The sequence below is a fragment of the Pelophylax lessonae genome (genome assembly GCF_965119305.1).
Source record: "Pelophylax lessonae genome assembly, chromosome: 6".
Taxonomy (NCBI): Eukaryota; Metazoa; Chordata; class Amphibia; order Anura; family Ranidae; genus Pelophylax; species Pelophylax lessonae.
In genome coordinates this window covers 105,340,156-105,365,697 of record NC_138773.1, presented here as the reverse complement: position 1 = coordinate 105,365,697, position 25,542 = coordinate 105,340,156, and the positions used below count along the sequence as shown (strand labels likewise).

The following is a 25,542-nucleotide window of genomic DNA, read 5'->3' as shown; positions in this document are numbered from 1 at the left end:
ACTTGCGGCTCCGGGGCCTGCCCGAGGCCACCGGACCGGAAGACTTGATGGAGACGGTTCGGGCCATCCTGGCGCGGATCTTGCCTTCGGACCCCCCTGTCGCAGTGGAGTTCGACCGGATACATAGGGCCTTGGGCCCCAAACCGACGGACACTACAAGACCTCGGGACGTCATCTGCCGCGTGCATCGGTATCCGGTGAAGGAACAGGTGCTGCGGGCTGCGTGGACGAAGGGCCCGATTGACTTCGATGGGGCACAGATCCAGGTTTTCCCCGATGTGTCCAGAGGCACTCTGATCCGCAGAGCGATGCTGAAACCCCTGCTGGAGCGTCTCAGGAGACAGGATGCCACTTACAGATGGGGTTTTCCCCTCCAGCTCATCGTCCGCAGGAATGGCGCCACTTTCGTCCTCCGCAGACATGCTGACCTCCCAGCCCTGTTCCGGTTTGCAGCCATCGCTCCTCTGGAGGTCCCGGACTGGTTAGCCAGGCTTCCTGACAGGGACGCTCGCTCTCCCGGAGGAGGGCCATCGAGACCCCGATCCGAGGGACGCCGTCGGCAACGCAGTGCCCCCGTGGCGCGCTCTACTAGCCCCTCGTTGGCTTCCCCGGAATTTTGATTCAGCGTTGCCGAGGTCCGTGAGTAATGACTTAGCCCCTTGCCCTCCGCCCCTGCCTGCCCCGGGTCACATCCCTGAGCTTCACCTGCCCTTCCCTGATGGCTGACTGTCCTGCCTTGTGGTGACTGTCCCCCAAGCTAGATTTGAACTGCACTAGTCCCGAGGGCCGTGCCGGGTCTCCAGCTGTCCCCGAGTGTCCCCAGGTGCCTCTGACTGCTGCCCATGCCGAACTTCCAGGGCTCAGGTCATCTGCCTCCCCCCGTGTCCCCCTCTCTTGGATCTTGACTCCCCTAGATCGGCTCCGTGTCTCCTGCTCCCCCTAATGCTGACATGCGGGGGCTCTGGAGCGGCTCAAGGCGGTGCGGTGCCTTGCTCCCGCTTCCGGGGCCTGGGTGTCTGGCAGGCCTGCTGACTCTCTGCAAGTTTAGATCTTAGAGTAGTGTCATTGAACTGTTGCCTCTCATATTGCTTGCTGACTGTATGCACTATTTAATGCTTTCCAGATGTATGCACGCCTGCTCTTCTGTGGTTACTGGGGGGGCGCCTGGGTCTGGTCGTACTTGCTTGGGTTGCATGCCGGATCTGGGTGTTACCCCGCGCTGCAGGAGAGGGGATGCAGGGCGCTGCCGGTGGCCCTCGGAATTCACTTTTGCTTCACCCCCCCCCCTTATCCCCCCTCCCCCCCTCCTTTGTCCCCCTCCCCCCCCCTTATCCTCCCTCCCTTACCCCCCCTCCCCCTCTATCTCCCCCTCCCCTCCCTCCCCCTTCCCCCCTTCCTCCCCCCTCCCTTCCCCCTCCCTTCCCCCCTTCCTCCCCCCTCCCTTCCCCCTCCCCCCTCCCTTCCCCCCTCCCGTTCTTCCCTTCCCCCCTCCCCTCCCCTCTTCTTCTTCCTCCCTTCCCCTTTCCCCCCCCCCTTTCTACTAACCCCTCCCCTCCCTTCCCCTTCCCCCCCTTCTCCCCCCGGGGGTTGGTGTGTTATATGTGTGGGGTGGCGTGGTATGTCCCCCTCTGGTCCGATGCCACTGATCTTGAGGGGGACGTCTGGATGGGGAGCGGGTGCAGTCTCTGGCATCTCTGTCTTGAGTGCCATTGAATTGTTCATTTGGTTCTTCTCGGGCGGGGGGTGGGGGGAGGTTTTCCTCTCCGGTTCAGGGGCTCAAACTGTTGCACTATGTTATTGGTATTTTTTTTTTTTGTTTTGTTTGAGTTGTTGGTGTTTTTCAGCTGGTTATAATACTGTGTTGCTATGATCTTTATTGGCCGGTTGGGGAGCCGGGGAGCGGTCACCTACCTCTCCCAGTTGGTGGCTCTCCTCGTTCCCCACGTAGGGTGATCCTTTGGTGCCTGTCCATTTTGCCCTGCCTGCGGGGTTGGTGGATCGGGCCCTAGGGTCCTTTGAGATTGAACTCTCTCTGGTGCTTCGGCACCTTAGTACTTTGTAAGTAGGCGCGTACTTTGCGCCTTTTCCTTCTCTCCCTCTCTTTCCCTCCACCTTTTCACTTACCTCTGCATCTCCGCTGTTCCCCTTCCTTTTTCTTTCCCCCCTCTCCTTCCCTCTCCCTCCTCCGCTCCTTTTGGTTTCTTGTTTTCACCCGGTGGGCTGGACCCGCCGGTTGGGGGGGTTATGGCCGCCCCTCGTCCGGACCCGGTCCGTTTGGTCTCCTTAAATGTGAAGGGGCTCAATACCCCTGAGAAGCGCTCCATTGTGCTGTCGGAACTCCATCGTCTCCGTGCTCATGTTGGATTTTTGCAAGAAACGCATTTCAAATTGAGCAAGATCCCCAAATTGGGAAACAGGCGTTTTCCAACGGTTTACCATGGCTGTTCCCCTGATTCCAAGACTAAGGGGGTTAGCATCTTGATTCAATGTAATGCTCCGTGGACGCTCTCGGACGTGTGGAGCGACGAATCGGGCAGGGCCCTTTTTGTAAAGGGCCAGTTGGGTTCCACCCCTGTCACTCTGGTGAATCTCTACCTGCCCAACACGAACCAAATCTCCTTTATGGACTCAGTGCTTTCTAAGCTGGCAGATTTCGCTGCGGGACAGATCCTTATGGGCGGGGATTTTAATTTGGCTCTTGATCCACTGGTGGACACCTCTAGGGGTTCCTCCCAGCTATCCTATGCTGCTCTACGTCGCTTCAAGCAGTTGATTCATGCCTTTCGCTTGGTTGATCCGTGGCGCGTTCTCCATCCCGGGGATAGGGATTATACTTTCTTCTCCCCCCCACACGACTCATATTCGCGTATCGACTTTTTTTTGGTACCGCAGTCCTTGCTTCCCAGGGTCTCCGCTGCCTCAATTGGCTCTATTGCTATTTCGGACCACGCTCCCGTTCTCCTCGACCTAGACCTTCGCTCCCCTGAGTTGTCACAATGGCAGTGGAGGCTTAACGACACCCTTCTCCAGGACCCTGCTATTCTGGGGGAACTTGGTGCTGAATTGAGGAACTTCTTCGCCTCCAATGCCGCCACAGACAGTTCGCCCATGATGGTCTGGGAAGCTCACAAGAGTTATATGCGAGGGGTCCTGATCAAGCTCGGGTCGCGGAGGAAGAGGGAGAGGAGTGCCCAAATGTCTGACCTCCTGGCGAAAATTGGCAAATTAGAGATGGCTCACAAGCGGTCTCAGGCCGTTGCTGCTCTTCAGGAGCTCACTGTTCTTCGGGATCAGCTCCGTGATCTGGTCCTCTTCCAGGCCAAGGTCGCCCTGGCTAAATGTCGCCGTGCTTTCTACGAGCACGGGGACAAATGTGGGAAATTGCTGGCAAGGGCATTGCGTCAACAGAGGTCTAGGGCATTTATCCCGGAGGTCTCCGACTCAGCGGGCCGGAGGGTTCACTCGACGACGGACATAGCTGAGGCTTTCCGCCTGTACTATTCCTCCCTGTACAATCTGCCTTCTGACCCCTCGCCGTCATCGCGCGCTGCCAGGCTCCAGGAGATTAGGTCGTATCTATCGGCCTCCGGCCTCCCCACCCTTTCTCCGGAAGATGTGGAGGAGTTGGACGCGCCTCTGCGCCCTGGGGAACTCACTGCAGCCCTGGGGGGAATGCAACCGGGGAAGGCACCTGGTCCGGATGGATACACCCTTGCGTATTACAAGTGCTTTGAGGAGATCCTTTCGCCTCACTTCCTATCCGCATACAATGCGGCGGGTGAGTCGGCGGCCCTTCCGGTTGACTCATTGCGCGCCCATATAACTGTCCTAGCCAAGGAGGGTAAGGATCCACTGCTGTGTGCGAGCTACAGGCCGATTTCTCTCTTAAATATCGACCTGAAACTCTTCACCAAAATCCTGGCTTCTAGACTGGCTCCCCTGCTCCCAAGTTTGATCCACGATGATCAAGTGGGTTTTGTTACTGCCCGGGAGGCCCGGGACAATACCGCCAAGGCGATTGACCTCATCCATTATGCGAATAGCCGCCGAATCCCAATGCTGGTCCTGTCGACGGATGCCGAAAAGGCGTTCGACCGGGTGAATTGGGACTTTCTCCTGGCTACCATGGAGCATGTGGGCCTGGGGACGCGCCAGTTGTCCTGGATCAGGGCCATCTACTCCAGGCCTTCGGCTAGGGTGAAGGTCAACGGGTCTCTCTCGAACTCCCTCGACATTGCGAATGGCACTCGACAGGGGTGTCCACTCTCCCCGTTGATTTTTGTTCTCGCTCTAGAGCCTTTTTTGAGGACGGTGAGGGCTAATGCGGATGTGGCCGGATTGTCGTTGAGTGCCAGTGAGTCGCCTAAAGTGGCGGCGTACGCGGACGATCTACTTTTCTTCCTGACACGTCCTCTCACTTCCCTTCCGAACCTCCTGCGGGAATTTCGGGTTTATGAGTCGCTGTCGTTTTATAAAATCAACTACTCTAAGTCTGAGGCGCTAGCGGTGGGTCTGCCGGTTTCTTTGTCAACTCTCCTTAGAGCTGACTTTTCCTTTAAATGGGGCCTGTCTCACATCAAGTACCTGGGGATATCTCTCCCGAGTTGCCCGGAGAGAGTCTTCGACTGTAATTTCCCGCCTCTTCTGACTCGCATCAAGCAGGATCTGGAGGTGTGGAGCCATGGGACTTTTTCCTGGTTTGGGCGCTGCAATATTATAAAGATGAACATCATGCCCCGCCTCTTATATGTGCTTCAGGCGCTGCCCATCAGGGTCCCGTCCTCCTTCCTCAAGAGGGTGAATAGGGTGTTTCGGGAGTTCCTGTGGCGTAGGGGTTCCCCCCGCTTGGCGCTGCGGGTGCTCCGGATGCCTAAACTGAGTGGGGGAATGGCAATGCCCGACGCGATCCTCTACTATGAGGCGTGTCATCTCGCTCGCATTGTCGACTGGTACCGCCATGGTCCCTTGAAGCAATGGGTCCGCCTTGAACGTTTGTCCGTCGAGTCTCCCCTGGAGTCCGCCCTTTGGAGCCCTAACCCGGTGCCTAGGGAATTAGATGCCCATCCGACTGTAGGTGCCACGCTGGCGGTGGGAAGGCGTCTTTGCCACGATGGCCAGTTGGCGTCCTTTCCCTCGCCTCTCCTCCCGGTGTTTGATAACCCGGACTTCGGGCCTGGGGTGGATCAGCCCGGTTTTAGGACTTTGAAGACCGCTGGGGTCCATCAGGCTCGGCACTTTGTGAGGGCTGGGACTTGGGTTTCACGGTCTTACATGAACTGCACTGCGCCCTTTACCTCCCTGTCTTTTTGGCAACGAGTCCAGCTGGCTCACTTTCTACAAGCTCTTCCTTCAGCGTCTCTGTTTTCAAGACGGCTCACGTACTTTGAGGATTTGTGTTCTGACACCTCCCCCCTTCGCCACACGGTCTCTCTGGTTTACCGGGCCCTGGCCTCGCCGGACGAAGCTTTTCGTCCCCCATTTATTGCCAAATGGGAAAGGGACCTGAATGTATCTTTTACGGACCATCAGGTTGAGAGGATATTATTTTTCACGTACAAAACCTCCCGTTGCTCGCGGTATCAGGAGGTAGGCTATAAGTGTTTAACCCGCTGGCACTATACCCCAGCCAGGCTTCATCGCATGTTTCCGACCTGCCCCGAGGTTTGTTGGCGATGTGGGGAGGAGGTGGGCACCTACCTACACGTTTTCTGGTCGTGCCCGTGTTTACAACCCTTCTGGAAGGAGGTCCTACGCATTGCCCAGAAATTTACGGACCATTCCCTCACCCTGGACCCAGCCCTCTTCCTCCATCATCATGAATATCCGAGAGCGTCCTATCGGAAGTCGATTCTGCCACTTCTGTTCACGGCGGCTAAAAGCTGCATCCCCCCGCTCTGGAAGCAGACGCAGCCTCCTACGGTAGCTATGTGGCTCCGCAAGGTTTCTTGTCTCAACGATATGGAAGATCTAGTAGCCACTGCGCACGGTACACGAGAAAAGTTCCTGAAACGCTGGTTTTACTGGCACGAATTTAAATACACTTCGGAATACACGGAGTTGATTACCCACTAGTGGTCGCTGGGCGAGGGTCGGCCGGCCTTCCCCCCACCCCCCTCTTTGGATCTTTCCTGACCCCTTCCTTTCTCGCTCTGGTCTCCTTCCCCCTTCTCTTTTCTCTTTGTTTATTCTCCATAGCTTTTTCTTCTCTTTCTTGGCTCTAGGCATACCGTCTATAGGTTTTTCTCCCTCTTTGCCGCTCCTGGGTATTGGCTGATGTAGTGTTGATTTTCTGCACGGTGGATCGGTTGGTTCCCGGGAGTGGCGCGGTGCGGCACCCCTTTGGGGGAGGTACCACCAGTGAGCCCTCTGGAGCCTGCCGCGATATTCCGGGGCGCCTGGGGGGGGCCTCCCTTCCCCGGTAGCCGGCCATGAGATGGATGCCGGTGGGGCGGGGGGGTCTGCCTTAAGGTGCCCTGCGAATTTATTTGTTCGATATTCAGCTCTAGAGGGCTAAGGCCGTGGGTTTCATGGAGGGTTTACATTTTGTCTCAGATGAGCTCTTTAGACGAACTAGTGCTATGTTGGTACACTTTGAAATGTGCTGTTTGTATTGTTCTTGCTTTATTATTTGCTCGCTATACTCGACAGTTGATTGTACTTGCTGTTGATATGTGGTATGCCTTTATGTTTTCTTTCTAATAAAGAATTTTGAAAAAAAAAAAAAAAAAAGAATTGGTAACTGGGGGATTTGCACTTTTTAAATTAATAAAACTCGTTTAACTTTAATTCCAGCAATTCTTTAGGAGGGGGTTCTTTTTTGCTATATATACACCATTATTACCTTTATATCTTTCTTGCTATGATGATGGTAGCAGGGGGGGGGGGGGGGGATGCCATTTTCTAAATACATTTTGGTGTGGTGTTCCCCTTAAAATCCTTACTAGACCCAATAGGGCCTGTTATGGATTGGGTGTGACCCCCACACAGTTTTTTTTTTCTCACGATTTTTTAAATTGCCAGCAATTTTTTTTTTTTTTTTAAGTTCAGCTGTCAGCAGGGAACCCCACTGACAGCTGAGGAGTCATCCGCTGTTTAGGCTTCCTGGCCTGCTCCACAACAACCAGCTAATGTTAACCAATTCTGGACTGGAAGGATTTGCCCCCTTAATGACCAGGCCATCTTTTGCGATTCGGCACTGCGTTACTTTAACGAACAATTGCGCGGTTGTGCGACGCTGTACCCAAATTTAAGTCCTTTTTTTCCCACAAATAGAGATTTTTTTTGGTGGTATTTGATCACCCGTGCAATTTTTATTTTTTGCGCTATAAACAAAAAAACAGCGACAATTTCTGAAAAAAAAAAAAAAAACAAACAATATATTTTTCACTTTCGGCTATATAAAAACATTCCCAAAAAAAAAAAAAAATAAAAAATGTAAAACTCAAAATTTAACATTTTAGTCCAATTTGTTTTCTGCAACAAAAAAAAATAAAAGAAATCGCATTAAAGCGGAGTTCCGGGCACAAAAACGATTTTTTTTTTGTGCCCCTCCGCTAGGTAGACGTAACCTGAAAAGGAATTGGATATTTTTTTTTTGTTTACTCACCTTGTAATTGAAGATCGAAGATACTCACCTCAGAGTACTTCCTCCTTCGGAGCCGCGGCACACCCCATCACTTCCTGTCTCGCTACGATTCCTGGGAGCTGAACGTCATAGCTCCCAGGAATCAATGCGACGGCACAGGCCCCGCTCGTCATTTCCGGGCGATGCTGCATTCCCCTGCTAAACAGCTTCTGGGCATGCCCAGAAGCTGTTTAGGAATGCGGCGCCGCACCGGAAGTGACGCGAGGGGCCGGTGCAGGCGCATTCTGGGACAAGAAGACGCGGAAGAAGACACAGAAGAGGACCGCACCGGCTTCAGCTGCCCACAAGAGAGATGGAAAAGCTGTGGAAGAAATTTTATAAGTAAGTATTTCTTCTAAAAGGTAAGTGCGAAACGGGACAGATCAGAGGCTAGCCATTGTGGAATGTACTAGCCCTGACTGTCCTGGGGGTATGTCTATTAAAAAATGACTTCTGTGCCCGGAACTCCGCTTTAAGTGTATTTTGATTGGTTTGCCCAAAATTTATTGCGTCTACTAACTACGGGGACGATTTATGTCATTTTTATTATTTTTTCTTTTACTAGTAATGGCGGCGATCTGCGATTTTTAGTGGATCTGCGATTTTTAGTGGGACTGCGACATTGCAGCGGACAGATCAGACCTGACATTTTTTATACTTTTGGGGGAACCAGTGACATTACTACAGTAATCAGAGCTAAAAATATGCACAGTTACTGTAATAATTACACTGGCAGGGAAGGGGTTAATACTGTGGGTGATCAAGGGGTTAAATGTGAGCCTAGGGGAGTGATTCTAACTGTGGGGGGCGCTTGTGACATGATCACAGAGACCTGTGATCCTACATAGAAGGATCACAGGCACTCTGATCATTCCAGAGAGAAGAACGGTCAGCTGTGTTTACAACAGCTGACTTCTCTCTCAGCGGTGGAACAATCGAGGGTGACAGGTGGAAATCGTAGCCGCCTGTCCTGTGTATCAGAGTCCCCACTGCCGAGTGGGGGCAGGAGCGCACCACCGCCGGCGCGCGCTCGCCCCCTAGCTGCAGGCGTATGACTGACCTACGTCAGTTCGCGCAGGAGGGGCTGTCTGACGCAGTATAACTGCAGCCGGCAGTCCTTAAGTGGTTAAAGTCGACAGTGGCAGCTGGCTCCAAAAATTTGCATCTGAACTGCATCTAAAATCTTAGCTAAACCACTAAAAACGCTGCTTAGGAAACTTGTAGTGAAAGCGGAGGAAAAATTCGCACCAGACGTGTTAACCTAGCTTTAGAATAAAAAAGAAATTAGATATGCCCTGTTGCTGCTTAGTAGACCTACATGCTAAGGAATTTTGCATTGAACTGTGCACCAACATGTTTGCCATCCTACATGATGATGTATGCACAACAAAGCGTTTTACCTACTGTTTCAGTACAAGGGGTGTGAACTCATAACCAAGCGTTCTGTGCCTGTGGCTATTTCACATACAATAGAGGACACAATAGTTCTGCTGCCATTATGCTTATGCAGTAATCTATCAGACCTCAAAAACTTCCCTATGCTATTGTAAGGGAGTCTGGCATTGTTTGAAAGTAATTTCCCCGTTGGTAAGCTTGGTGTTTCCTCATAATATTGCCACACTAGGCTTTCTTTTAATAGCTTGATCATAAACCAATAATTAGTGAAGTAACACATTTAACAGACGTAACCGATGTACCCACAGGGGGGCAATTTAGGCAGAGATAGTCAAGAAATTGATATATAAATAACACTGATAAAAGCATAATGGAACAAAAGAAAAAAAAGGAGTATAGAGAATTATCCTTTGTAAATGGAGACTGGCCAAGGTAATGCCTCAAATATGCATACTTAGTGTATGATTTTTTTTTTCATACGATTCAGAAAAAGCTTTCTGGTTGCGTAGCTACGCATAAGATAGTGCAAAACAAAAACCATGGCAGCCAGGCTTTTTCCAGGTTATTTTTGTGTCTCTGATCATGCGCGGTCTTCGTCTATCGATTTTTAGCGGACGCATACTGTACTGATTAAACAATTGTCGTTCGCTAGGCTATCGTACAACATAAGTTTGTGTTTGTCCCTTCGGATTTTGTTGGACAAACTGTCATGATCGGCTGTCGAAAGCTGTGTACTAGCGATCAGATTATCGTGTGATCAAGTCACAAGCGTTTTTTTTTTGTACGATTATCTGAACGTGTGTACGAGGCATAAGCGGTACAGAGGAGTATATTATCTGTAGGTCGAGGGCAAGGGATCCAAGAGCAGGAAATACAGTATACACAACTTCTCTGCCATTGTGTGTTGTAAAGAATCTATCACTGACTTCTCATGGTTGACACTCAGTGATAAAACATGTTAAAAGATCATTAGCCATTATACTACTTGCTGATACTCAAAATAAAGCCACAACCTTGGCTTTACCAATTATTTACTCATTGGTAGACATCAATCTAAGCAGAGGCCTGAAAACCTTCAAACATGATTAGGTACATTAAGAAGGCTTCCCTTTACAAACCTATTCAAATCTTCATCTGAGCAAATAAATTGCAGGATAGAGTTTAATCCCTTCCTGCCAACGTTACATAAATATGCGGCCTCGGCTTCAAGGGGTTGTACCTGGGTGATGTCTGCAGCTAGAGTCATCACCCCTTTACTGTTTTTCAGAGCAAACAGTCGGCTTTCTTGTAATAACTGATTAGGCTAATCAGCCCCCCCACTCCTGCCACATTCCACAAGAGGCCTGAGTGACCAGCCCGCACAACCACCGGCTGACTGAAGACCTGAACAAAGCCAGAATCCGCTTTGATCGGGTCTCGGATCTAGTAACCCAGAAGCAATATATCGCATCACTTCCAGTTACTGGAGCCATAAATGCACCAGATTTTAAACAAACAGCAGCATTCAAAACAGCCAAACTTGGTGTTTTGAATTCTTTTAAGTACAAAGGAGGGATTTGGGGTCTTTCCAAAAAAAAAAAAAAAAAAACAACACACCTTTTCACAGTATATATATATATATATATATATATATATATATATATATATATATATATATATATATATATATATATATATATATATATACACACATACACACACACACACACACACACACATATACACAACTCAAATAAATAAAAATAAATTAAAGGAACAGTTTGAAATATCTATGCAGATTTGGACTGGGTAATGTATTAGGAACGAAAGGATACCACATCGCTTGATGGAAATGTAAAAAATCAAAGTGGAAAAAATGATGTAGCAGGCTAGTCCACTGTGCTGAAATTTCATTTCAGCAACTCTGCAGCAAAAATGGTACTCAGTTTGTATGGCCCCCACGTGCTTGTATGCATGCCTAACAATGTTGGGGCATGCTCCTAATGAGACAACGGATAGTGTCCAGGGGTATTTCCTCCCAGATCTAGACTAGGGCATCACTGAACTTCTGAACAGTTTGAGGTGCAACCTGGTGGTGTCGGAGGGACTGAAACAATGTCACAGAGGTGTTCTATTGGATTTAGGTCAGGCGAGAGTGGGGGACCATTCAATGATATCAACTCCTTCATCGTCCAGGAACTGCATACTCTTGCAACATGAGGCCGGGCATTGTTGTGCACCAGGAGGAACCCAGGACCCACTGCACCAGCCTAGGGTCCGACAATTGGTCCAAGGATTTCATCACGATACCCAATGGCAGTCAGGGTGCCATTGTCTAGCCTGTAGAGGTCTGTGTGTCCCTCCATGGATATGCCTCCCAAGACCATCACTGACCCACCAAACTGGTCATGATGAATGAAGTTACAGGCAGTACAACATTCTCCACAGCTTCTCCAGACCCCTTCACGTCTGTCACGTGCTCAGGGAGAACTTGCTCTCATCTGTGAAAAGCAGTGGCGAACCGGCCAATTCTGGTGTTCAATGGCAAATGCCAATTGAGCTCCATGGTGCCGGGCAGTGAGAACAGGGCCCACTAGAGCAGTGGTCCTCAACCCTGGCCTACAGGGCCCACTAACAGGCCAGATTTGCAAGATAACTGAAATACATCCCAGGTGATATCATTTGCTGCTCAGTGATTGCAGTACTCTAATCTGCATCTCCCCAAGGTAATACCTAAAATCTGGCCTGTTAGTGGGCCCTTTAGGCCAGGGTTGAGGACCACTGCACTAGAGGACGTTCAGGCCTCAGGCCACCCTTATGAAGTCGGTTTCTGATTGTTTGGTCAGAGACATTTCACACCAGTTGCCTCCTGAGGTAATTTTGTAGGGCTCTGGCAGTGATCATTCTGTTGCCTCCTTGCACAAAGGAGCAGATAAAGGTCCTGCTGATGGGTTAAGAACCATTTTTGGCCCTGTCCAGCTCTCCTAGAGTAACTGCCTGTCGCATAGAATCGCTTCCATGCTCTTAAGACTATGCTAGGAGACACAGAAAACCTTATGGCAATGGCACATATTGATGTGCTTGATGTATTGATTGTTGGGACTGCCTATACAACCTCTATAGGGTCCAGGTATGGCCTCATGCTACCAGTAGTGACGCTGACCCTAGCATAATGCAAAACTAGGGAAAAACAGTCAGAAAAGAGGAGTAGGGAAAAAAATGTCAGTGGCCTCCACGTGTAAAACCATTCCTGCTTTGGAGGTTGTCTCATTGTTGCCCATCTAGTGCACCTGTTAATTTCATTAACACCAAAAGCAGCTGAAACTGATTAACAACCCCCTCAAGAGTTTACTTGACACTATACTCTTATTAAAAAGTGTTACTTTAATTTTTTGATCCATCTATCTTAGACCTGTATCTTTTCCCTTCTGCTAATTATTCAGCTCTCACAAATGAACGAAACCAACTATGCAGACAGACTTAAATTCTTCAGATGTTTAATGTACTATGTTTGCGCTCAGCCACACCTTTAACAGGGGAACTGCTAAGAGCACACATTACTTTAGTTACACTGGAAGTAACCGTTTTACCAGAAACATCCAGAGAGAGTGGATTATTTTTTCCCCTCTCCTAATTTTCCATTGAACACAAACAGAAAAGAATTTCATTCATAACTTACCTAGTTCTTTTGATACCGGTGACACTGTAGTCATCTCTCCCACCTTGGCCAATCCATCATAATAAGCTCTTCCAGCTTGTACCATTGCTAGAAGAAACATACAATTAGTAAAACAGGAAAGAAAAAGGACAAAGTAACACTATTTACCCCACTTTTTAAAAAATGTAAATTCTTATAAACATTGCACAAACCCAGTAAACGATAATTCTAGAGCCCTTGCCTATATATCAATATTTGTTGTGAAGTTGATTATGGCACACCAATATCATCTCTGTTAAAGCTGTACTCTAGGTATGGATTTTACTGCATAGTCCCATTGGTCTTGATCAGGCATCACTAAAAGGCGGACCACGGGCCAGGTGTGGAGCGAGTCAATGTCCTATCCGGATCACCGCGGTACCGCCATTTAGGAGTCATTCTGCTCAAAGCTGTCCCGGCCACCGCTGTTATTCTCATTCTCACAGAGCAGACAGTGGGAGCACTCTGGATGGAGGGGAACTCAGGACCGTAATGGAGGGGGGGGGGGGACTTAGGACAGTAACGGGGGGCTGATAGCATTAATAGAGGTTGAGAACAGTATGGGGGGGGGTGATGTAAGTGGGGTCTGAGGACAATGATGTGAAGGGGGGGGTTTTGATGTGAAAGGGGTGACTGATGTGAAGGGAGGACTGAGGATGCCAATGTAAGACCAGGATTGTGATTAGGGATGATCACGGTTCGGGTCGACCATCGGTTCGACCCGAACATTGGCTGTTCGAGGTTCGGCCGAATTCCGAACTTTTTGCTGAAAAAGTTAGGAATACGGCAACCAGAACCGACCAAAATGCATTGGTTCAGGAAATGGGCTTTAAAAGCCTGTGATTGGACCAGAACCATCAGTAAAAGCCAATTGAGGGGGCAGGAGAATGCTAAGAATGTGATTGGAGTGAATAGGGGGTCCACAGGCCAATCATTAGTGAATACGCCCCCCAGTTTATAAGATAGCCCCCGCCAAATTCCTAGCATTGTTATACAGGGACATGGAAGAGAGTGGAAGCAGTTCTGTTACTTCTGCTACAATGTGTCATTTAGCAATTTTTAGTGTGAGGAAAGGGATATCTAGTGTAGTTAGGATGCTATTTTCCACTATAGTTAGCTTTAATTATTCAGTTTCTTTAGGGAAAGTGTTAAGTGTAAGGGGACCGTAGTGTAGTGTAGGGTTAACTGACTGACTGCTATGGCAGGGTGACAAAACCCTTCCATATCAGGGTGACCGCTATAGAGAAAAGATAGTTTCTCTTGTGTCACTTTCAGAGCACTAATATGGCTTCTCGCCGGTCAGCCTGCTTTTTGGCTGCAGGCATTTATAGGGATTTTTTGAGGACATGTTTGGAGTCAGGCATGACATGTGAACATGTGTATAGGGGTATATATACACACGTCTGTATATATACACCTGCACATATATTAGGTGTGAAAGGAGCAGAACACTATACTTGGGCTAATGAATTAATTAACACTAATATGGCTCTGCTCCTATCACACCTATATATGTGTAAGTGTAAAATACATATAAGTGTGTGTATATTTTTTATATATATATATATATATATATATATATATATATATATATATATATATATATATATATATATATATATATATATATATATTATATATACCCCCTATACAGAAGTTCAGATGCAAAAACACACCTGCCCCCTCAATTGGCTTTTACTAAAATTAAATTTTTTTTAATTTTTTCAATAATTGGCTCTCTATCAAAAATGACAATTTTTAAGAACTTTTATTTGTGCGATTAATAGTCCCTGGGGCATGACTCAGGACCCTAGGCACTTTTTAGGGGCATTTATTGGGTTTTAGGGCTTCAAAATTGTGTTTTTTGATTACCGAAGTTCGGGTCCCATTGATTTCAATGGGGTTCTGAAATCCGGGCCTCATCCCTAATTGTGATATGAGGCACGATTCTGATCTGTTCATGCGCACTTGCAGGTCAAGAGTAGGGCACACTGCAGCATCATGTGGTTTGGTGCATGCGAAAATGTACTGTAGGTGCCAATGTGTGGGGGTGCCATTAAGAATAGAACACCCATGCATGTGCTAAAGTGCACCACATTTCTCTGTAGGTTGAGAAAGCTTGCAATTTTGCATGTTCTCCAACCACAGTTGTGAACCTAGCCTAGGAAGAGAGGGGGCTGTAATGTGAAGGATCTAACACATAGCACATGCAATTCGGACCTCTGCTGGTAGAAAAAAAGTTTACTGACTGGACCTCAGTGAATTTAAATTTAATATCCCTGGGCTGGTCTAGATCAGGACACTGCCAACCTGCCTCTTCACCTTGTCTAATCAGAGGGTGCCGAGTATTCATTGAGAAAAATGCAGTGCATTCTTTACATGGCACCTATGTAAAGCAACCCACTGTGGTTAATATGCAACAGGGTAGCTGCTCGGCACGGGACCTGGAAGACAGTGGAAAGCATTGTATTAAAGGTGACTACTACAGCGATTCTCTGCTTCTACAGCAGTCCCACCAGTATGGCATATGCATACCTACATTGGTCCAAGCTGGATAATGAAGTAATAGAAAGGTAAAATCATAAAACCAAAATATGCTCTGCTCAGAGAATTTCTGTACTGTCAACCTCCTTCAACCAGCATAACAAAAACAAAGCAATACTGATACCTCATGCAAGGAACAACACCTGTAAGGTAGAGAAAGAGGCAGCGTACACCAAGGGGACACTGAAAGGTACCGTACTTAACCATAAAAGGGAGAGAAAGAGGTTCAAACTTAAAGTGTTACTAAAACCCCGGACCCTACATTCACTATATCTGGTCTCCCACAGTACACAGAACATGGATATGCAATTATTTTAGTAAATATAACTGCTAAATATCTTTTCTCATCAGCACTATATAGCAGTCTTGTGACTTCCATCAGTGTCCAGCCAAGCACTGGATAAAGCTTGCAGGAGGTGGTTTCATTCACCTCCGACTGTCCTATGAGATTGCATTACCCCTGACCCTCTGTCTGGACAGTGCTGGTTGATCCTATGCCAATCACATTCACCCTCCCAAGAAAAAAAAAAGGAGCAATACACACCAAACTGAGCATGTGCAGAGTGCCCCCAAGGCCCTGCAGTTTTAGATGGATTTGCAAGGCGTTGCAAGTCAGTAATGGAAAAAGATCAACTGCAGAAGTCCACAGGCAATTCTGCAACAAGTCCTTCTTCTTTGCTTGTCATTTTGGGCACAGTTTGCATAGTACCGGTACTATTAAAGAGTTACATGTCAAAAATTATCAGAACTAATAGTTTGTCCCCTGTTGGTTTTAGGATGTTCAGTAGGAAGTTGGATTAATAAATTGTACAGAAAAGCCACTGGGTGTATTTTATTGCAAAGAGCGCAAATCTTGACAGCCAATAACGCAGAGTAAGGTCTCATGTACACTGCTGCTGATAAAACAGCTGTTTAGGAGCAGTTGGGTGTTTTTTCAGCAGCCCCTAAACTCTCCTCTATGTTATCTGTCCATGTACACTGAGCTTTCTATAATCGTTTAGAAGCAGTTGCTTTTGGAGGTATTTTTTTTAAAGCAAAAAAATGCATTCAGGATGGAAGTTTTTGAAACTCCAAATGCATCTAAACGTGGTAGAAACATTTAAAAGAGTTTTCATTCATAGGCGTTTGTAGTAGGGAAACATTGCTGACCACAGGGAAAAACAGAAGAGAGCGAGGAGAGCAAAAGACTGCATTGTAGGCATTTGGAATCAGTAAAATCTGTTAATAAACGCCTCCAAATGAAAACACTGATAAGAACGCTGGTAAACGGACGTTTTTTTTAACTTTGTTTACTTTAAAGAGGAAGTAAACCCTAAAAAAAAAAAAAAAAAACTGTAAAGACAAAAAGGCATAATGAGCTAGTATGCATCGAATACTAGTTTATTATGAAATCCTTACCTTAAACCAAGCCCCCGCAGTGCTGCCCGCTCAGCGACAGGGCAGCCAACATTTCCGGCCGCCCTGCTTGCTTGTTCGCGTCCTCCGGCCATCTAATTGGCCGAAGGCTCGATTACATCACTCCCGCGCATTGGCGCGCGGGAGCCACCGGTCACGGCACTGGGCTCTGAAGGAACGGCACGGGTGGCCGTTCCTTCAGAGCGCATGGGCCGATGACGTCATCGGCTGCATGCACTGTAAATATCTCCTAAACCAGGCATGTCCAACCTGCGGCCCAAAACCCCAGGCAATGCGGCAGAGGCGTAACTAGATTTCTCAGGGCCCCGGTGCAAGAAATCATGAAGGCCCCCCCCCCCGAAAAAGCATGTTTTTGACCCTTTTTTTTTATTTTTTATTTTTTTGCAATATAACAAAGTAAAACATTTCGGTTTCTGGTGAGGGGTGAGGGATCAGGGCAGTAATGGTGGTGAGGGGTGTGGGATCAGGGGCGGTAATGGTGGTGAGGGGTGTGGGATCAGGGGCGGTAATGGTGGTGAGGGGTGTGGGATCAGGGGCGGTAATGGTGGGGAGGGGTGTGGGATCAGGGGCAGTAATGGTGGTGGGGAGGGGTGTGGGATCAGGGGCAGTAATGGTGGTGGGGAGGGGTGTGGGATCAGGGGCAGTAATGGTGGTGGTGAGGGGTGTGGGATCAGGGGCAGTAATGGTGGTGGTGAGGGGTGTGGGATCAGGGGCGGTAATGGTGGTGAGGAGTGTGGGATCAGGGGCGGTAATGGTGGTGAGGGGTGTGGGATCAGGGGCGGTAATGGTGGTGAGGGGTGTGGGATCAGGGGCGGTAATGGTGGTGAGGGGTGTGAGATCAGGGGCGGTAATGGTGGTGAGGAGTGTGGGATCGGGGCGGTAATGGTGGTGAGGGGTGTGGGATCAGGGGCGGTAATGGTGGTGAGGGGTGTGGGATCAGGGGCGGTAATGGTGGTGAGGGATGTGGGATCAGGGGCAGTAATGGTGGTGGTGAGGGGTGTGGGATCAGGGGCAGTAATGGTGGTGGGGAGGGGTGTGGGATCAGGGGTGGTGAGGGGTGTGGGATCAGGGGCGGTAATGGTGGTGAGGGGTGTGGGATCAGGGGCGGTAATGGTGGTGAGGGGTGTGGGATCAGGGGCGGTAATGGTGGTGAGGGGTGTGGGATCAGGGGCAGTAATGGTGGTGGTGAGGGGTGTGGGATCAGGGGCAGTAATGGTGGTGGGGAGGGGTGTGGGATCAGGGGTGGTGAGGGGTGTGGGATCAGGGGCGGTAATGGTGGTGAGGGGTGTGGGATCAGGGGCGGTAATGGTGGTGAGGGGTGTGGGATCAGGGGCGGTAATGGTGGTGAGGGGTGTGAGATCAGGGGCGGTAATGGTGGTGAGGGGTGTGGGATCAGGGGCAGTAATGGTGGTGGTGAGGGGTGTGGGATCAGGGGCAGTAATGGTGGTGGGGAGGGGTGTGGGATCAGGGGTGGTGAGGGGTGTGGGATCAGGGGCGGTAATGGTGGTGAGGGGTGTGGGATCAGGGGCGGTAATGGTGGTGAGGGGTGTGGGATCAGGGGCGGTAATGGTGGTGAGGGGTGTGAGATCAGGGGCGGTAATGGTGGTGAGGGGTGTGAGATCAGGGGCGGTAATGGTGGTGAGGAGTGTGGGATCAGGTGCGGTAATGGTGGTGAGGGGTGTGGGATCAGGGGCAGTAATGGTGGTGGGGAGGGGTGTGGGATCAGGGGCAGTAATGGTGGTGGTGAGGGGTGTGGGATCAGGGGCAGTAATGGTGGTGGGGAGGGGTGTGGGATCAGGGGTGGGGAGGGGTGTGGGATCAGGGGCGGTAATGGTGGTGAGGGGTGTGGGATCAGGGGCGGTAATGGTGGTGAGGGGTGTGGGATCAGGGGCGGCGGTGGTGGGGAGGGGGAGTGAGATTAGTGGCGGCGATGGTGAGGGGGGTGGGTGGATGGTGGGGTGGGATCAATGGCGGTGATGAGAGGGGGTGATGGATTGGAGGGGGGTGGGATCAATGGCAGTGGTGAAGGGGTGATGGTGGAGAGGGATCAGTGGGAGCGATGGTGGGGGGGGGGGTGGAGGAGGGGTTGGATGTGGTGTCACCACTACCTCTGTCTTACTGATCCCATCCCCCTACCACCGCAGATCTCATCCCTACACCCCCAAAAGTTCTGTTGTAGAGGATGAGATCTGTTCTGTGCCAGGCATGGGATGGGATCATTAAGAGGCAGCATTCCAGTAAGCCAGCAAGGGTGGAGTTTGGGAAGGAAGGCAAGTTGAAGTTCACTTACTTTTAGCAGTCAGTCGAGTCAAGACGATTTCCCCCTCACTCAGGCTCAGGCAACTCCAGCCAGGCAGACACAGCATGGAGTCTCTTCACACTCGTCTGGCAGAGGGGAGAACTCCTCCTCCCTCTGCACTCTATTGGTGTCAGCTGGTCAGCTGACTTTCAGTGACTGACCACCCCTGCTGCCTCACTGCATCAGCCCTCTCTCGGATTGGAGGATCGGCAGGGCTGAGGGCGGTGCAGGCAGCACAGCAGCAGAATGCAGGTACTCGTAGATTGCTTTACACTGACTGCACACATGTCATGCCTGTACCTCTCCTCCCTGCCCCCCCCCCCCGCACAACGATCGGGGAAGGCGGCATCCAGCCTAGTTTCTCACTCACTCAGCTCAGCCACCACTAGCGTACTGTCATCAGGCGGACGGACGGGCCCCCTAACGCCGCGGCCGCTGTAAGAAAACGGGGCTGGCGGGCCCCCCCTCAGGTAGCGGAACTCCAGGGCCCGGTCGCAACCGCGACCGCTGCGACCCTGATAGTTCCGCTACTGCAATGCGGCCCACTGCCCCCTGACAATTTTTTTTTTTTGCTGGGGAGGAAGGAAGTCGGGTCAGGGGCATGGCCACAGCGGCTTCCAACGAACGGTAGGCAGAGGTTGCCTCGGAGGAGGAGGGGGATGTGAGCATGTGCAGTGTTTCTGACTCCTACCACCATGACCACTTCAAATCACTGAAGTGGTCATGGTGGTTAGAGTGTTCCTTTAATATCTCTCAGAAGAAGTAACCCTCTGTATACTCATTCCATTTCATTTGATCATCCTCTAGTTGTGTTAAATTAGTGCAGGGGGGTGCGGCCGCGCGGGAAGGGTGCGGCGGCATTTTATTACTTATATACCTTAACTATAGTGTATATTTCATATGCGGCCAGAGAAAATTTTTCTACACTCAATGTGGCCCAGAGAAGCCAAAAGGTTGGACACCCATGTCCTAAACGGTGCATGTTTAGGAGATATTTATAGCACCTATAGGTAAGCCTATATTAAGGCTTACCTATAGGCAAATGTCAAAAAAGTGGGTTTACAACCACTAACTTTTGTTTTCCAGCGCTCAGAAGGGGTTTTCAAACGTCCAGTGTACATGAGGCCTAAATCTTCATGAGGAACGGCCTAGGCAGTAGGTAGGAATCTGCACAATGTTATTTTAGAAAGTCCAGGCGACACCGTACGCTTAATCTATCTAAACTGCTTCAGTATTTGATACACCACATCAAATTTCAACCTGCTACATTTGAGCAGCACACAAGGTCTTAATTATTTAGGATAACTTCACTTCGATCCAGATACTATGCTCTGCCCATGGCTACGCTTTCTAGCTTTAAATAGACCCTGCTTGGCAGAATGAACTGACTTTTCAATTTTAAAAATGGAACCTCAAAATGAATAAATGCAGAAACTGAGTGTATAACATTGTATACATATGCGGTCATGTGAAACATTAAAATATTTCAAGCATATCTATTTCCAGCCAGCAGCTGGAGTGATGAAATCTTTTCACTGCTTTAGGGGGAAAAAAAAAAAAAAAAAGGTGTCTTGCTTTCTGACTTGGAGTTCTAGCAGCATTTTTTAAGGAGTAAAGTAGTAAAATGGTTTTATAGCTTTTGTTTTCAGTTCTAACAAATATTACTTTTACAAAAAAAAAAAAAAAAAACTTTAGACTGCCTTTTTTTTTTTAATAGAAACTCCATATAACCCATTTGAACAGCTCAGCCAGGCAGGGAAGATATGTTTCTTCTGAACTATTGAGCGCTCTTTGTATTCTATATTTTGTGAATAGCTAACATTCATTAGGTAAAGTGGTTGTAAACCCTTATATATGCATCCAGTGAAGTGACATTTTCCACATTTTGTCATGCAGGTTACAACTAGGGATGGGCACAGGAGTGGTTGGGATCGTAGTCCCAACCCACCCGAGCAATCCCACCAGGAAGCCATCACTTCACACCGCCAATCATAGGCATTGAGGCATTTCCCGACCCGCAGCCGCACACACACACGCTGCTTATAAGTGGCAATGTGCAGTGACTGGTTCCTGGCGGGATTGCTGAGGTGGGTTGGGACTAGGATCCAAACACGCCTGAGCTCATCCCTTATTTACAACCAAAAACAAATTGTTAAGTGTAAGGAAAATGATAAATGGTTCTCAAATTTTTTTTTACAAAATGAATATCTGAAAAGTGTGGCGTGCATTTGTATTCAGTCCCCTTTACTCTAATACCCCTAACTAAAATCTAGTTGAACCAATTGCCTTCAGAAGTCAAATTAGTAGAGTCCACCGGTGTGTAAACTAATCTCAGTATAAATGAAGCGGTTCTATGAAGCCCTCAGAGATTTGTTAGAGAACCTTAGTGAACAAACAGCATCATGAAGGCCAATGAACACACCAGACAGTCAGGGATAACGCTATGAAGGAGTTTAAAGCAGGGTTAGGTTATTAAAAATATCTTGGATGTGTGATCTATAAACTCAAACACCAATCCCATCAATACGAAACAGAAAAACTGAAAAATTGGATTTTTGTACTTGTGTTTGACAGACACGGTGCTACATATATCATAACTACTGGGTTATATTGCTTCCTCCAAGAGTAGGACTAGGCAGAACAAAAACACCTGGCTACGCCCATGGGACATCCCCAGCTTGATATATAACCCCCCTCTGCTCAAGGTAATCAATTTAGTAGCAAGCAGTAATTCGAAGTATCAGAACTCCATGGAGGGGTGGGTGCTGTATCCGTCTAACTCAGAGAAATGGATTTTATGGTAATTACAAAAATCCCATTTGACCTTTTGTTCATCGATGGACACAGCACTCTATAAATCATAACCTCTGGGACATCCAAAAGCAGTGCCGAAAAAAAAAAAAAAAAAAAAAAAAGGAGAGGTGGAGAAACGAACCCAAGGCTAAACATAAGTGCCCATAACCAGGACACAGGAGCCCTGTCTGAAAAAATAAAAGTTTAAAGAAAAACACCCCTCAAGAGAGAACAGCCCCTCAGCAGCCTGCAAAACTGAGGCCAAAAGAAGAGAGAGAGAGGGGGAGAGAGAGAGAGAGAGAGAGACCACCCAAACAGCCCCAGCATAAGTGGAGGGGGAGAGTAGGATGGGGGAAAAGATGAAAAGGGGGGTGCCTGACAGGAAGGAGGGGAACACGGGGGTCCGACCCTCCCTAGGAGGCCCACGTCCACTCCAAATCCCTTCAGGGGGAGAGGGAGGACAGCTACTCACCATACCAGGAACCGGGTGGGCACTGCTCCAGACAGAACCCCTCTTCAATCGAAAATGGGGGGGCTGTCGGCCAGGAGGAACGCTGAGACCCAGTTGTATGCGACCTCGCAGGTCAGCCCCCATCCAGTGGGGCTATGTCGCGGCCGAGGAGCTGAGGTCTGCGCACACGCGCGCGCTGGCCAGACTGGGGTGACCACTGGATCTAGATTATCCAGCCCATCACCCAGTTTGGCAGTTGATTGTAGATCTCACAGGAAACATCCAGGAGAAAAAAAAATTCTATCTCAAAAAAAAAAAAATTGCTAGGACCAGAGATCCCAGCAAGGAGCTAGGTCCTTACTCGTGAATAGGCAGACAAAACAAAAAAACTGAGGCTCTATAGAAGGGAGAGGGAGTATACCCCCTGTTACTGCCCATAGGCATAGCCAGACTTTTTTTTCTGCCTAGTGTCCTACTCCTGTAGGGGATAGTATAACCCAATGGCTTAGAATATCAGGAGCTGTGTCTGTCAATGAACGAAAAAGAAATATATTCAAGTTTACCAAAATATTCTACAGGATAATGGCAGCGTGGCTGTCCACAAAGCTTAGTTAGCAACAGAACAATGACCCCAAGCATTGAACTAAATCCACCAATAACTGGCTCACACCAGACATTGTATAAATGCGTCTGAGCTGAAGCATGAAGAGGAATGGTTAAAAAACTCCTGCTGCACATCGTGCAGGTCTGATCTAGAGCTACCGATATCACTTGCTTGAAGTCAACTGCAGGTTCGACCAGCTAATAACACCAAGGGTTCACTTGCTTTTTCCTCCAGCACTGTGAAGTTTAAAGTGGTTCCAAAGGCAGAAAGGTTTTGTACATCAATACATTTTCTGCAGGAGTGCCAGCGTGGGGCCAAAGAGGAGGGGGATCAGGGCTGCTCTGTGCAAACCCATTGCACAGAGCAGGTAAGTAGAGCAGGTTTGTTATTTAAAAAAAAAAAATTAACCTTTACAATCACTTTAATGGTTGTGTTCAAAACCATTTATTTCTAAAAGGTTCACATACTTTTTCATGCTGCACAAATGTTCTCTAAGCTATTTATGTCACTGCTCCAGTCAAATCAGGGAACTTCTACCATAGCATGCAAATCAGAAAGAAACCAAGGAAAACACTGGTATAAAGTAACAGAGGGAAACCAATACTTCCAATCTATTGTATGAACTCTTGTGCAGGCAGACTGTTACTATGGAATGTAGGTTCCAGAAGTGATTGGGTTAATAAACAAATCAATATAGTAAACAAAAATATGCAAACAGGATATTCCAGATACATGTGGTCACGTGGCAATACTGTTGGCAGATATGCAAAGCATAGAGGAAGTTTCTAATGCAGAGTTGTTATAATCATATTTATAGCAAAGAAAAAAATTGGAACACATGTACAGTGCCAATTTTGGTATAATTAGTAGTAATAATTAACAAGTTGCATTGTTAAGATGAGAAAAAAAATAGCAACTGGTACACCAGCGTACCAGGTACTGGCAGTGTAACATTAATCAGAAATGATAGTTTAAGGCACGGACAATGGCATGACACTATACAAATCCCTCACCTTACCACCAAATAGCGTCATACCCAGGGCTTTTTTTCAGGGGGAACGCAGTTCCGGCACCTCTACCACTGGATGTATGTAATGGCAAGGGGTGCTGGGGATAAGCTGTAGGGTCTATTGATGATTGCCGCTGGGGGATCTATTGCCACATGTGGGGATCTTTTTGTGTGTAGGGGGTCTATTGTTGCTGGTGGAGAATCTATTGTTGCTGGGAGGGGTCTTATATTCCCAGAGGGGTCTGTTGTTGCTGGAAGGGATCTACTGTACTATTGAGAGAGAGGTCTATTATTACTGGCTCCTGGAGGGTTAATTTATGCTTGCTGCTGGGAGATCTGTTGTTGCTGCTGGTGGTCTATTGTTGCTGGAATGGATCTATTGTTGCTGGGGTAGTATTTTGTTGTGGAGGGGGTATTGTTGTGGGGGGATCTACTGTTGCTGAGGATCTCTTGTTGCTGGCTGAAGGGGATCTATTTTGCAGCTTGTCTTGTTATAATTAACTAGTTCCATACAAATGACTTGGCACAACAGAATGATACTTGGTTCTGTATTCTCTAAAAAGAGGCGGTACTGGGAGGCAGGTAAGGGGTGGAACTAAGTGACGGTACTAGCAGGTGGGTAGGGGCAGAGACAAGGGGTGACTCAGAAGGGGGGAGTTCCTGCACATATTCTCTGAGAAACAAAGCCCTGGTCATAAAAATATATTTCCTCTACAGTATCATGACACAAGGCATCAATCACTCCTCCAGCATCTTTTTATTTGCTTTATGCCTCACATCAGTTATCCTCCTTAGCCAAACACCTCAAGTTTAGATCATCTGTCCACAATAATCTTAGTGAGCCACATTTCAATGTCTGCACTCTTTTCTGTTTTAAACTTCTCTTTTTATTTGCCAATTTCAGATATGGCTAGTAATACCGTAGTTATATTCAATGTGACTTGTTCTGTAATGTTGAAGATGGTCCACACCTTATCCAAACCACTTCTTCAGTTCTGTGTGAAGTCAGGAGCATACCCCAACACCTATAGCCCACATAGCCAACATCTATAGCGCAGTGGTCCTCAACCCTGGCCTACAGGGCCCACTAACAGGCCAGGTTTTAAGTATTACCTTTGGGAGATGCAGACTAGAATACTGCAATCACTGAGCAGCAAATGATATCACCTGGGATTTATTTCAGTTATCTTGCAAACCTGGCCTGTTAATGGGCCCTGTAGGCCAGGGTTGAGGACCACTGCTATAGCCCACCAAAAAGAGGAAGCTCTGCTTGTTTGTGAACAGATACCTGGTTTTAAAAAGGTACCTGCTCCCACTTCCGTCTCAGTTCCCTGCGGCAAACTGAGCCGAAAGTTCAGTTCTCCCCCCGCTTCTGGCCCATCCCCAATGTTCAGCGCGATTAGCAAGAAACTGCAAGGCTTCACTGCTGGTTTCCCTTAGTCAAGATGATGGCACCAGCACCCGATCGCCGATTGGTTCCTGGACAGGCAAGTGCCCTAATATTAAAAGTCAGCAGCTACAGTATTTGGACATTTTACAATGGAATATTTTACAGCAGAAGTGGATTGTCCAAGAAAACAAAATAGGTCAAATTTGTGGAATCACCCTGTTCTAGTTACATCCAATCCCTTGGTGCCATAAAGTCTGGGCCATGTGTTAGTCCATGTTATATGAACCAAAAAAATCAGAAACCGTAAACCTTTATTCATCTAGAAAATGTAAAAACATAAT

At 48.2% G+C, this 25,542-nt stretch overlaps 1 protein-coding gene across 1 annotated transcript in view; it reads right to left on the bottom strand.

Moving 5' to 3' along the window:
* BAIAP2L1 (BAR/IMD domain containing adaptor protein 2 like 1) overlaps window positions 1-25,542 on the bottom strand; it is a 191,229-nt gene that overhangs the window by 80,045 nt on the left and 85,642 nt on the right. Inside the window, exon 3 of the mRNA XM_082262453.1 lies at window positions 12,678-12,764. Within this exon, the coding sequence (XP_082118579.1) occupies window positions 12,678-12,764 (87 nt within the window). The remainder of the gene's footprint in view (window positions 1-12,677; window positions 12,765-25,542) is intronic.